Source organism: Mesoplodon bidens (genome assembly GCF_964165515.1).
Source record: "Mesoplodon bidens genome assembly, chromosome: 1".
Lineage (NCBI taxonomy): Eukaryota > Metazoa > Chordata > Mammalia > Artiodactyla > Ziphiidae > Mesoplodon > Mesoplodon bidens.
Genome location: NC_138176.1, coordinates 79,925,743 through 79,940,568, shown reverse-complemented (window position 1 = coordinate 79,940,568; position 14,826 = coordinate 79,925,743). Strand labels below are relative to the sequence as shown.

General features: G+C 37.7%; 1 protein-coding gene across 25 annotated transcripts in view; it reads right to left on the bottom strand.

Annotated features, from left to right (window-relative positions):
- The window catches only part of ANK2 (ankyrin 2), a 720,153-nt gene that overhangs the window by 111,848 nt on the left and 593,479 nt on the right, over positions 1-14,826 (bottom strand). For 19 of the 25 annotated variants that reach the window (XM_081237049.1, XM_081237043.1, XM_081237038.1 and 16 more), the window contains 5 exons: positions 14,435-14,533; positions 9,484-9,681; positions 6,615-6,713; positions 5,978-6,076; positions 1,863-2,060 (listed from right to left, as the gene is read on the bottom strand). In XM_081237049.1, the coding sequence (XP_081093175.1) occupies positions 1,863-2,060; positions 5,978-6,076; positions 6,615-6,713; positions 9,484-9,681; positions 14,435-14,533 (693 nt within the window). The remainder of the gene's footprint in view (positions 1-1,862; positions 2,061-5,977; positions 6,077-6,614; positions 6,714-9,483; positions 9,682-14,434; positions 14,534-14,826) is intronic. The other 6 variants (XM_081237028.1, XM_081237039.1, XM_081237032.1 and 3 more) reach the window with 1 other exon arrangement.

Below are 14,826 nucleotides of genomic sequence, written 5' to 3'. Positions count from 1 at the left end.
TTGAAATCATTGTTATAAAGATAACATAAATACATTGTGATTCAAATTGAACATTTTTCTCCATTGCTGAGTGGAGAAAATACTCAAAAATACTCATGAAATATTTGCTGATTGACTGCTATAATTCTCTCAAAGGAAGTAATATGTTTAGAAGAATATTATCAGGGAGAACATAGTGAACTGATTCCAGATATGTATCTAAAATTTTTATGAATTAAAAATTATACCATCAGAAGCACTGTGTGATCAGTTTCATGAAATGTCTAGAATTTCCATTCTACTCAAAATTTTGCCTGATTTGTTTATGGATTTCTTGTGTTTATTTTTTAATGAAGATCTGTTTTTAATGGACAATAAACACTTACATGACTCATTTGTATACTGATGTTAAATGAAATATTCTACTATTGGTTTCATGGTGACACTATCCCCAGTGGGGTAAAAGACCACCTGAGAGGCATGATTTTAATGACCACAAGGAAATCCATGCCCCGGACTTTAATGACTGTCTGACACACTGAATTTCACCATAAGGCTTCATCATGTTCATTCTTGTTAAAATGCAAATATCTTTTGGAGGGCTAACCGTGTAATTAGTCTCACCATGCCTTAAAAAAGGATCTCAGAGGCCTTTTGATAGAGAAGAGAGAAGTACGTAAGGGCAAGGGATGTACTGGAACACTTCTGAGTGATAAAGACACAGAATAGGGCTCTAGAGGCATTCAAAACAGCCTGTCTTTTTCACAGTTCTTTCTAAAGGACATAAGCTACACGACCCATTTACAAATGTTATTAAGACCAACTTACTACTGAGTCTCCAAAAGTACTAATTAATTCAACAGTGAGTTGTGGAAAACATCTTATTTGTATATTTGTGGAAAATCCTAAGAAACTTAATTTTCACTAAACCCACACCACGTGTTACAAAAAAGTATTAGGAGATCTAACTGATGAGCTAACTTACAAATACAGGCTCCAATTTTTTGTTTCTCAGCAGCTGGCTCCAATGGAGTACATAGAAGTATATATAGATATAAATATATAGATATAGATACAGATATAGATAGATATATATACAGATAAGATAGATAGGGGTATAGCTATATATGGAGAGAGACTGACATGTACTTGTAAAAATCTAAATATTTTAATGTTTGAATTATCTCTTTTTCTGATACGTCCCTAACTATTACTCTGTTAGAGCTAATATGCTGTCCACAAAGGCTATTCTCTGGAGAGGTGCTTTATCTGACCACTTCCACAGCAACCAGCCAAGCTAGGCTCAACTGAAGCTGGCTCAGAAATCTTTATTTTACTGAGTTCCCTGCTCCCAGCCAACAGGTGCCTCTGAAGCTCAGCCCAGCTGAAAATGACTTAGGTCATGGGTATAGACCAGCAGCTTAGAAGCAAATGCTTGGGCCAGAACACAGATGAAACTGCCACCTCTCTCCCTCTCTGGAATTTGGAATTAGGACCAGCAGGTACCATGGCAATCTGGACTGACTGCTTGAATTGCAGCGATGCTGATTATTGGCAGCTATAGGGTAGCCTCTTTGGTCACATACACAGAGACGCTCAGGAAGCAGATCCACAGAGAGAGGCAAGTGAAACTGACTTCTCGGGAAAAGTCAAGACGCAAACATGCAGCCCTGCAGGCAGAGTCTGTGAGCCTCATTCCTTGCTTCATTGTGATCTTCCAGTCCCTCATGAGGCTTGACTCCTTTGCTACACTTGAATTCTATGAGATATTCCCGTTTCTCTTTAAAACCTGCCCCCTTTTTGTTCCAAACTATCTTAGATTGGTTTCTATTTACATTCATTCAGAAGACTCTTCACTAAAGCAAGAGGCAAAACCGGAATACCTTGGTTGACATGTGGATATTTGCTCCCTTATCCAGAAGCAAGGTGACCATATCTGTGTGCCCCTCTTGCGAGGCCAGATGGAGTGGAGTGACTCCTTGCTTTGTCACAATGTTCGTCTCTGCTCCATAGTTCAGGAGTGTGGAAGCTATCTGCATTTGATTCTTCTTGGCAGCAATATGTAAAGGAGTATAGCCATTCTAAAAAAGTAAAGATAAAACACATGTAATTTGTAAGCTTAGCAATGGCCGTGATATATGTCTGAAGGAAATAAGAATCTCTAATCAACAGAAAAGTTAAAAGTGCGTTTATAGTAAATCCAAATTCTTGCCCATCATAAGTTTCCATCCAACAACACCCAAATCTTTGCAAGCCCCATGTCACAAGGCACCCCATTCTACTTACATGTAAGACAGATATAGACACAAATGCCCCAAAGCTTAAAATCTCCCCCTCATAATGCTGCTCCTGAAGAGCAATAAGCCAGATTGCTCTTCTATATATGACTGTCCTTTAAATACCTGGTGATGGTTTTCATATCTCCCTTTAGTCTTCACTTTTCCAGGCTAAATTTCCCATTCCTTCAACTATTCCTGACAGAAGCCCCATTTCTAGAGCTCTCTCCATTAAGGATGACCTGCTCTGGACTGATTCTAGTTTGTTGATATAGCTCTTGAATTGTGCTGCCTGGAACTGAATACTACATTTCACACATGGTTTTAGTAGAAGAGAATAAAATGGAATTATTTCTATGGTCTTGTTATAACATTCCTACTAATGTGCTTCTGGTTGGGTTGTACTTTTTACTCACTCAACAACTATTTAGTAGGTGCCTAGCATATGCTCGTCAGTGTGCTAAGTGTGGGGATACAGAGGTGGACAAGACCTGATCCCTGTCTTTAAGAGGCTGCATTCTGGTGAAAAAATATTAATAAAATAGGCTTCTATTAATCCTATTAGGTTAATTATTTAATTAATCCTATTAGGTGGTCAGTTAAAATCCTGGATCCCCCCTTCATCTCTACAAAGTGCTCAAAAGTAGCAATCAGAGGCTACTAGTTTTATGTGGGAGTTTGTGGAGAGGACCAGAGGAACTCATACTTTGTTTACAACAGCCAAACTTTAAACCCCATACTTAGTTAAAAAAACAAACAAACAAACAAAAGCCTGGAACAAGTGTAAGTCTGGAACCTGTATTGTTTCCTTTCCTTTTCTTTATCTAGTCAGGTAGAATTTTCCATGAAAAATGCGTGATAGAAATGAAAAACAGTGGCTTTGCCACTGACTGTGGCATGCTGAAGGGAAAGACTGCATATTGATCAAGGGCTTCTTGTGAAAGTCTAAGAATTTTAGGTCATGGGATTTCCTGAAGTCTAAGTGCAAAGGGTACCAAAAAAATAAAAAGGAGTTTTGAGAATTTAAATGCCCTTATGTGTTGTCATGAGACCTTGATCTTCAAACGTCCCTACATTATCTATCTATTCTGTCTTCCTTTCTCCAAGCCAAAATAAGCATCTTTCAGTTCAGATGAATGATATTTCCCTCTAAGCTACTCAAGAAATTCAGCAGCTCTTCTTGGAAGTCCTTTCATAGGTCCTTGATGTTCCACGTCCTCTAGAACATTGCATTTGGACCGTGGGCTCTATTAAATAAAAGGGCACATAGATTTTTGTGGGACCTATAAGTTTAAACACTTTTTTGGCTACAGTGGGCTTTCTTCAGCCCCAACTCCCCCTATTTCTGCAGCACAGGCTTCACCAAGGCTAAGCAAAGAATCAGTAAACCTACCAAGTTTAGGTAAAGTCAGAGACCTATGTGGAGGAGGACAGGGAGGTTTTAACATAACAACATAAGAGATCATCAAAGAGAGTGTCAAATTTTTAGTAATATAAGAGGTCTGACTGTCCAGCAGATACTCAACCTGCAAGTCTGAAGAACCCTCCTAACTCCACATAGAGTCAAAGTTTTTGGAACCAAATAACAATAACAACAACAAAACCCAATGAAGACTAAGAAAAGATTCCGGATTTTGGTAGAAAGAAGCAAAGAGGTTCTAGGGTTCAAGGGACCACGTGTGTTGAGAGGTGGGATGGGGAACTGTAGTGAATAGAGTGTCAAAAGTGGAGTTAGGGGTGGGGTCCAACCAACTGGCAGCCTCTCAGACCGGCCCCCGAGCTACAGGACTCATGCTGATGGACAGGCGAGGTCAGATGAGTGGAAGACACTAGAGGAGCCCCCTGAAGCCCCCCTACTGCAGACCCTGGAGTAGAGGATGCTCTCCCTAGTCTTCTGGACTTTGTTCACGTGTGCCAAAGAGTAAGGACCACACTCTATAGAGGCTGGAGATCATGGGTACATTTGTCTCTTTAGAAGAACCATACACATTACTTTAAAAGTTAGGTCTTCTCTCCCTGGTAGATTGAGAGCCCACTGCAGGAGGAGAACAGGTGTTTTATAGTTTTACTACAATCCCTTCTTTATACATATGTGTTGTATTGGGTGTTGATAAAGTCATATCTTTGTTCAAAATGGTCAGCCTAGAAAGTTAATGAAAAAAATACTGGCATGTTAAATGAGCATATTTTTTTATTCCATTGGAATAGTCACTCAGTCTTCATTCTTCCATTCAAATTTATTGAGACCCCACATAATACTGAATGAGGCACCTCAGAGCTATGCAAAGATGAATATGACATGATTAATGTCCTCAAGTAGTTTATAATCTAGTAGGAAGAAAGACATAAAACAAATGCATGATTGATGAGATTACAGAGAAAGGGTTATAAAGAAATAAGAATGGTATGTGCAATAAAAACTATTGTCCTGCTCTTTTGACAGTGTAAATATTTTATTATAAGCCGTATATTTGTACCAATAAAATATGCATATGTGTGTATATATACATACATATATAGATCTATATATAGGTATGGGTACAAAGTTATACATATATAATATTTTATTATATATAATTTGTTTATATACAAAATATACTTTCACATAGAGTATTCCATTTTATTATATATGTATAATGTGTATAATTTAAATAGACATGTGAGTATATATGTACATAGTTATATAATAGAAGTGGAATATTTCTCCTCTACTGCTTTGGGATGCAGTAGACCTAGTGGTTAAGAGTGACGCCTCTAAAGTCAGATTGTCTGAGGTCAAATCCTAGCTCTGTCAATTATTAGTCATGTGACTTTGTACATACAGAGTAACCTATTTAAATCTCACTTCCTCATCTGTAAAATAGAAATCATTATAATACCAATCTCATGGGATTATTATGAGATTAAATGAGATATTGCATGTAAAATGCTAGGCACAGTGTTTGGCACATAAGTGGTAATAGTTGTTGCTTTATTATGTCATCTAATATAGCATGAATATTTTCCCACAAGAAATATTTTTCTTTTAAATAAACTATGACATCTTCTCAATATATATTTACTGAATGAATAAATGAAAGATACATTGATGACTTTATCTGTTATATGACATTTATGTATATTTTCAGTGTAATAAAGAGGCAGCTCAAATGGTGGGAAACACTCTGTCCAAAGGTTCAAGTCTTAGTTGGAGCTGTTTTATGAGTTGGTGCTACACATACCCCCAAAATGCATTCCTAGCCTAGGAACTTGGAAGGGTGTATGCTATAGTTAACACGAATGAAACATGTAAAAAACAAAGAGTCTTTCATATAGAGCACAGTGAAAAATTTGAAGTCAGGAAGAATGAGTGAATAAAAAAAAGGGTAGGTGTATCATGACATTCTGTTTATACGAGAGAAGGGAAAACCTGAACTGCCTTTCTTACGTTTAATTTCTCAAAACTCATACTTGTGTGTCTAAAACACTGAGTGTTGGCAATCAGAGTCATCTGTATTGGTTCCTGGGCACGTCCCCTTAGTATTTGCTGACTTGTAAAAAATCTTAAAAGGCTTTGTGGAAGCAAACGGTCGGGGAAAAAAAAAAAAAAAAAAAAGGACAATACCAAAAGCTACTATTGCCAGGACTGGTTGCAGTTATATCAGCACCATGTGCTTAATTCCCATGTCCGGTCAGATTAGAGTTACACCCTACAGTCTATAAATCCTTTCTGTGGTCCTCACCTTGGCAGTGGCATGAGGGGAAGCACCCTTCTCCAGTAACAGCAGCGCCACCTTCTGGTTGTCATAATGAGCAGCAACATGGAGCGGGGTAAGGCCATTCTGTAATGGGTGTGTTGAAGTTTCAGTATTAATAAATTAGCATTAGCTGCCCTGAAGCTGCCAGGATGCAAGGAAACTGGTATCGATTAAGTCCATGTTAATTAATTAATATAGTCAATAGGAAAAAATAAAAATAAATACCTCATGATTTTCTTATTAGAAACATAACTAAAACTGAAAATGATACGTTGAGCTTTCAGTTAGCACAGGGCATCTTGATTCCACCATAATTAAAAGTCTAAAATGCCATGTAAGGATTATCACGTTAACATTGCAAGGATTCTTCTTAACATAGAGAAGTTCTGGGCCCTGTTGTGACAGGAATACACATTTGAGGCACAGCTCTTTTAAACACCTTCTGAATCAGTGTATATGTGGGCAGGTCACGGACACCACCATCATATCTAGTTGGTATAGTTTCATCCGTTACATTCATATTCCTTTAAGAAGAGTGAGCAAAATATCTTGAAATGCAGATCTCCCAAGCGTCCAACTTGACCGAGTTATATAACAAACATATATGCTTGAAAACTTTTACCTTCCCTGCAGAATCTGCAGCAGCACGGCGTTGTAAGAGAAGTTTTGCCACATCCAGGCTTCCATACTTGGCTGCTACGTGCAAGGGTGTGAAACCCTTCTGAAAATGTGAAGAACAAAAGTAAAATGTAGCAGTTTTCTTTGTGACAGCTAACAAAATCTTTTTTTTACTGGTTAACATAGTAAGCAAACTTATGTTGATTTTCCATTTGGGAAAAATACTGGGAGCATTCAATGTTAGCCATAAACAAGGACTAGGACAAAGAATAAAGTTTAACAAACAAGAGTTTGGCTTGACAGACTGAACAAAAGAAATTTTATTTTGAGGGCTTAGAGACTGAAATTTGACTTTCTAGGCTTGGAATTTATGTGTCAGTAAAATGGCTCTGATTTGTGAGTGAAAAAAAAAAAAAAAAAAAAACCTGTCTTTTTCTTGTCTCTAAAATTAATAGGATTGAGACAGTAGTACTTCCTGTCCAGGCTTTCTCGTTTTTCCTATCCTTTTTGTAATACCTGAATTCCAAATTTCTTTATTTAAGGTTTAGAGTATTTCAGCAGCTATGATTAAAAAAAAATTATTTGTGGTTCAGTTGATTGCATTTTCTGCAGAAATAGCAAGATAAAATAGTGGACAGAAAAACAGTTCACCGTTTAAAAAGCACTTCTCATCCTGACTTTTATCCCTTGTCTCAAAAGACCCACACTTTATATAAGACCAATTCCTTTCAGAAAATACACTCTACTTCTGGCAGGATGTTGAGCTAATTAACATCAAACTTTTAAACTGCTGCTCTCCTACACATGTTTACACGTACAGATTCAATGTCTTGTGTGCCTAACCAATGTCACTCTCTGTAATTAGCAGTGTGTTACAAATACATCTAGGTCCCTGGACTCAGATCGCAAGGATGGCACAGTTCCTACACCATGATCTCAAATCCATCCTCTTGGCCAGACAGTCTAATCACTTGTTCTTCTGGCACTACATTGGGAGTGGGAGAATTCTAAAGCTGACCCAGGCTTGCAAAACACACACAGCAAACATGCCTGGGTTAAATGGAAGGAATCACACATCTTCCTTCTTCCCCTATGTTAATCTCATCAGGATTTCATTTACCCTCTGATATTTATCAACACTTAAATAGCTTTACTGATGGTGAGTCAATTACCCTTCAGAACCCCAGTCAGTTCCACTGTGGAACTGTTTTGTTTAATAGTTTCTTCCATTTAACTGTCCTAATTTACTATTGCTTTAGATATATTTTTAATTCTAAAAATCTTTGGAAGACAGGGATTATGTTTTATTCCCTATTTCTGTATTTTATATATCTAAATTTCATTTATTTATCACCTTCATCTGATGAGACAATCACCCAGTCTCTCTTGGGTTATTATTACTATTGTTATTATTATTACACAGTTGCCCCTTGAACACAGGTTTGAACTGTGAAGGTCCATTTATATGTGGATTTTTTTCAATAGGAAATACTACAGTACTATACAGTCTTCAGTTAGTTGAATCCAAGGATGTGGAACCATGGATATGAGGAACACAAGATACAGAAGAACTGCGGATATGAGGACAGACTATAAGTTATATGAGGATTTTCAACTGTGTGAAGGGTGGGCACCCCTAACCCTCTCATTGTTTAAGGATCAACTCTATGTTTGTTGTTTCGTTTATGATTTTTTTTTAAAAAAAGATTTTAAAAATCCTTTCAACCCTTCTGATTTCAGCACTTGAATAATTACCAACTTCTTACATCAAAGCATGTTTTACAGCCATAGGCAACCAGGTAAGTCGTAACAGCCAGCAGGCTGCTCCTACCTCTAAGAGAACAGATGCCACCACAGTACTTCAGTTCATACTTGCAAACTCCCTTCTCCCCCAAATGCAGTATTTATGCCCGTTCCTTAGTAATCTGAATCACTGTTGTATTTGTGGGAATTATTTTGCCCTGTGAATAATTCACTTGTTGTAGGCTGTAATCTGTCTCATTCTTCTTCTCTTCTGTACTAGTCCAATTTCTTTTTCTCCAATTAGCTGTGTTCGTGTTTTATTCTAAGTCATATCCAAAGAGGGGATCTCAAATGTAATGTATCAAGTGGAGATAAAATTACTCTGCCCTAGCTCAAAACTTTGAACATAAGTAAAATGCTTTGTTAGATGACAACTAATACAACTAATAAAGTGGGACTCTCCAGCCCAGTTCTGTTTAGACACAGTGTAGCTGGTAAAGTGTAGGGAGCAGAAAGGGCATAATAGCTGAAACCAGGGATGGAAGAATGCAAGATTATGTGAAGTGAACTTCTAGGTAGTACTAAAACTCAACAGATACAGTATTGCCAATCTAATGCAATATTATCTTCCTCAGTAGTAATACTAGCTCAATGTATTTGGGAATTGTATTTTTTTTCTATAATATATTCATGGCAATATATTATAGATTTTTATCATGGAAAGTAAAGAGAAAAAAACACTTGCTTTATGGAAATCATCTTAATTAAAGTTCTAGAGGGAATTCCCTGGTGGTCCAGTGGTTAGGACTCCGTGCTTCCACTGTAGAGGGCCCGGGTTCGATCCCTGGTCAGGGAACTAAAATCCCACAAGCCACACAGCGTGGCCAAATAATAATAAAAATAATAAAGTTCTAGAAACAACACTGGCATTAATTAGAAGAAGAGAATCCAGCCCTCCTTTTGAAGATATTATATGCAATCTCACAATCCCCCTTGGTCATTTAGAAAATGAAACTAAAATATTCAAACAGGAAGAAGAAGTCGGAGGCCTACAGGAGATCTACCCTTCTTGACACTCTATGATTTAGGATTGCTCTTGGTCCATGTCAGCATGAAACCATTCCTCTTACCTTGGTAGCTAAGGAGTGGGCGGCTCCTGCTTCCAGGAGGACTGATGCCACGTCTACCTGGCCTTCCCTGGCAGAGATGTGCAGTGGTGTGTACCCATTTGTAGTGGCCGCATCTGGATGAGCCATATGTTGTAGAAGCAGCTGAACAATTTCTGTCTTACCCAGGCGAGAGGCAATATGCAAAGGCGTCTGTTCCTCCTACAACTCAGATCAAGTAAAAAGTTAGTGCCAGGACAGACCAAACTTCACTAGTAATACATTTCACTCAGACGTTTCATGATGTCTTCTTGGAATCTCCAGGAGCCCCTATCCAAAAGGAAATTACTGCTACTCTGACTACAATTTATATCTTGTTATAGAATGACCTGTTTGGTCACAAAATCTTCCTTAAATTTTTTTAAAAGTAGATATTTCCATGAACTTGGTCATTGTTTTCTGGGCATGGCAAAATGTTTCTCAACTCATTAAGGTCTCAGCCTTCACTTATGTTTAAATATAAACCAGCTCATGGTTCTGAATAAGAAAGAAATCTAGTCCAGAAGTCCTAAGACCTAGATTCTCATCCAAAAGCTTTCACTAAGAGACAGTATTTATTCTGGGAACTGTATCAAGAGGAAAAAAAAAAGAGGGTTGCTGGGAAAACTTTGTTCTTACTCCACTCAGCAAGCCAAGGATACAAATGCTGGTTATTTTCTTCAAGGAGAGACTGTGGATAAAGAAGATGTTGCAATCTGATTTAAAAAGTTGTTGTTCCAGGAAATGTTGCAGATGGGTCTGGGACTTACATCCAGGGCTTCAAAGATGAAATGGAAGCCTAGCGAGGAGTAAATGGGGTTAAGTGTTTGCCAAGTGCTTCTCATTTAAAAACAGGGAGAGGAGATAGCTGGTATAAGGGACAGGAAGGACACGTTGTAGAAGGCTCAAGAAATCACCTGACTCTAATGTGTGGTCAGGAAAATGTTTTCAGTGTTAAGAAAATGAGGCCAAACCATTGTCTTGATAAAAGAAAATTGTGTGTAACCTTAGTGATGAAAAGAGGTATATCTCTATAATCTGCCCAAGGGCATGTCAAAACAAAGGTGAGAAAGGAAAAGCTGGGCCAACTTCCAGGGCTAAGAATGAATGGAGAAGGTAGAATAGAATAGGGAGAACTGTTCAAATAAATGCACTTTATCTTAAAGTTATAAGGAAATAAGTATTAAGTGGAAGGTACAGGAAGAGATGAAATAGCACTGTACGCATTTCAGGGTGGTAAGAACTAAATAATAAACAGTAATAATACAATTATTTTAGCAATAGAATTGGAATTTTAGAAAAATTTGCACCTTATAAACTTCTTTCATGCATGATGCATACCTGACAAGTCCTATACTTAGACCTGAAAGGAAGGCATAACATATATTATTCAACCATTTTCCAGAGAAAAGAGATTAAGAGGAATTAAATGAGTTTTCCAGGATTGTCCAAGGTTATGCAGCTATGAAAACAGAACTTGAATTCAGGCATTGGATTCTAAAGACATTTCTTTGTCTATTCATTCCACAGAAAGAGATACAATATGATGGCCTCTAAGAAAACTAACAGGACAAGAGGTTTCTCAATAGGAAGGGAGACAGAGAACACTTAAAAGATACAACTTTCTCTGAAATACGGAGGAGAAAAGAGAGGAATGGAGAGAATTAACAGTTACAAAAATAAATGGACAGCAAAACACAATCAAACACCAAAGAACTTGAGGATAGCTATCATGAACATCTGTTGTTTCTGGGTTTCCTGCTTGGACTTCTGCCCAGCAGAATTTGATTGAGGTGGGTATTACAAGTGACACACTCTAACATGTGTTTTCAGTGAGCGAGGGGGAGCGTTAGGGCAATGGTGACCCCTTAATCCATAGCTGAGAAGCGGCAGTCCTTGACTGGTGGTGGCCAAGTAACTGGTTAAATTATCGAACAGTGTCTCTTGGTTCTCAGAGCATTAAGGTACTTATTTTTTAAAAAAGAAAGAAAGTTAAGAAATAAGCTATTTTGCCCATTTTCTTCAACTTTTGGTACGCTCCTATCTGAAAGTGGAAAAGGGAAGAACCTACAAATCTGATAAGAAAGTCTTTCCACCTGTAATCAGAGATTATAAGACCTTGGAGGTTTGGGTAATTGTTTCCCTGTAGAATTGCAAAAGTTGAATTTGCCACCCCAAGCTAAAGCTAATTCAATCCAAGGCAAAGAATTGGGAAATCACAGAAGATAATATTCATGGGAAGAGCTAAAGAAAAAAATGTGGGCAGCTTGATCCTCTAGGCCTCTTCCGAATATAAGGGGCAATAATTCTCTCATCATAAAGCATCACTGACAGTGATACAGCCTGATCCAGGAAGACGTGAGCTCTGCCTTACCATCACTTCTAGTTTCCAAAATTAGGGAAACTTGCTGAGCCCCAACTCCTTTTACCAAAAGACAGAAATAGCAAAGGCTGGGACAGGGCTCAAATGTTTGATAAAATTTCTGCTATAAGTTACTAGCTAACAGGATTCCCAGGAACCATATATACCAGCAGTTAACTAAAGTTTAAAGTGAGTTAAGTTTCAAGTGAGTTTAAGACTAGGGGCCCTGTGATTGCTCAATCCCTGAAGCAAATGCCAGGCCCCTGTATTGTGCCAACAGAATACGGGCACCTAAAGCAAGAGAACTCCCCAAAGGGCAGGTCCCAGCGGCCCTCTCAGCTATGTCCATGGAGGACACTGGACAAGGAAGCACCTTCCTGAGGGCAGGGCCGGGGGGACAAGCACATTGGCTGACCCAGGAACTTATGCCACTGCAGCCCCGGCCTTCCAGTCTGTACAGCAAAATATGTCTTATGCTCTTGACTGGTGAATAGAGAATGCTGCTTGCACTTTTAACTGAGAGATATTATTGTGATGATATGACTTTTCTTTCATTATATATCGGGAGTAGGCATAAATATGACTTAGCCCCATGATTATATAACCATGAGGTATTATTTCTACTCCTGATAGAGAAGAACACAGACTACCCAGAGATCTTGACCTTGGAGATCAGTGTAGTAACTGGGTATAATTTTAACTGCCTCCCCTTTGGAAGGGAGTGAATTGTAGAGCAATGGTATTAGGTTAAGAGAGGGAGTTTTCAGAAGTGCATGCATGTGGGAATTTGACTACAAACTATTAAGCAGTTTTATTTTATATTAAGAGGGATTAATAAGAAACCCTTTTATTATTAAGTATGGATTACAAAATATTTACCAGGAACACTACCACAATTTCTGGTAAAATTAATGCAGTTCATGATATTCAGATCGCATTGACGGACCATAAATTTTTTTTTAACAGCTGAATTGCCAGGTAAACTTAAAAGGAAATGAGGTTAGGCAGAGCACAGAGGATTTTTAGGGCAGTGAAACTACTCTATATGATACTATAAGGATGGATACATGTTATTATACATTTGTCCAAACCCATAGAATGTACAACACCTAGCGTGAACCCTAACGTAAACTAGGTGCTTGGGGGAATAATGATGTATCAGTGTAGGTTCGTCACTCATAACCAATGTACCACTCTGGTGGGGAATGCTCATAACTGGGAAGACTATGGGGTCAGGGGGCCTATGGGAAGCCTCTGCACCTTCCTCTCAATTGTGCTGTGGAACTAAAACTGCTTTTAAAAAATAGTCTTTAAGGGGCTGGGGAAGGGAAACAAGAAAAATGCCAAGGCAGGGAAGAAGAGAGTTTGAATAACAAAAGCATTTAATACATAAGAGCGTAAAATGCCAATGATGAGTACCAAAGAACATAAATTACACTACTTGTACAATGTATAGAAAGGCAGAAAAAAATTAAAACTACTAGAGTAATGAAGGCTGCCCACGTATCACTGGATTCTGCATGAAGGTCTGTGGGAAAAAATGCTATAAAATTCATAGAGTCAGAGAATGTTAAGAAGTCTGGAAAGGAGTTTCAAGGTTTCTAAGTCCAATCCTTATCTTTTAATAATAAAGACCCAGAAGTGAAATGACTTGTCTGAAATGACAATTTGTATGTTTCCAGCTGAATGTTTTCATTCCAATACAGTTCTGTTTTGAAAATGGACTCACTACAGTAGGATTCAAGGTGAAGTGAGTTCTAGCTTAGATATATCAAATATTGAACAAGAAGCGAAAGTGTTTAAATATTCCATTAGAATCCCAAAGGTGCTAGTGCGAAAGTTAATGAAACAGCGTGGAAAAGGAAACAGAAGATATTGATAAAGTATTCAGTGTAAAGGAAGAAGGTGAAAAAAGCAACTGGGAAGGGAAATTTTTTAAAAAGAAGAAGAAAAAAATCAAGTGGTGGGAATCAGAAATAGGAGAATCCAATCACACAATCTCCTGGGCCAAAATTCATTTTTTTTTGGAATAGTGGAAGGGTAGAATGCCTAAATATGGAAAATCAAAGTAAGAAGAAAAGTAGAACTCATTATAGAAATGAGGAAAGTAAAACAGATGAAGGGAAACATTAAAACTTTGAATATGGTTTGTTTTTAAGTTACTAGTAAGGAATGTCTATGGAAATTTGATTGGCTTTGGTGGTAAGAAATAAATTTTAATATATATAGTATCTATATAATATAGGTTAAAATGTTAAAATTCATGAAAATGAAGATATATGTGGAAGTGCTTTCATAGGTAAAAAAAAATTATTAAAATGTTAGTCAATGCCAAATTTCTTAGATACTAAATTGTATTATTTTTTCAAATGTTAGTGTTTCTGAAATTGAAGTGCATTTTCCATTGTGTATATTTACTGTACCATTTCACTTTTGCCTGAAAAACTGTCACTGAATTGATGTTTTCACTTACACTCTTTGGCATTTCCACATCAAAAGATGAAGAATAGCAGCATCTCTTAAGGATAGAACTCATGCACGTTACGGAAGAAAACCGCAAGCACCAGCACCTACCCTGGCTCTGGCATCGACAAGGGCACCATTTCTCAGGAGGCATCGGACCACTTCCACCTGCCCCGCCCGGGCTGCCATGTGCAGTGCAGTCTCCCCACGCTGCCAGGAAACAAAGACCATTCAATCATAAGTAACCCATTGCTCTGCATGGCATAGAATAAAAATGTGCCTTTTTGTGAAAGATAGCATTATATCCAAAAATTTAAGAAATCTATGAAAAGGTATAATTATTTCATAATTGTTTAGTCTGGAAAAACAGTATCTTCTCCATCTTCAAAAGGTTAAGACAAGTGTTTAATTTTTTTTTTCACTCATGTCAAACCAGTGAACTTACCCAAACATTCAGGATACCCTGAGGTTTAACTTCACCATCAACGTGGCATAACCTAAAT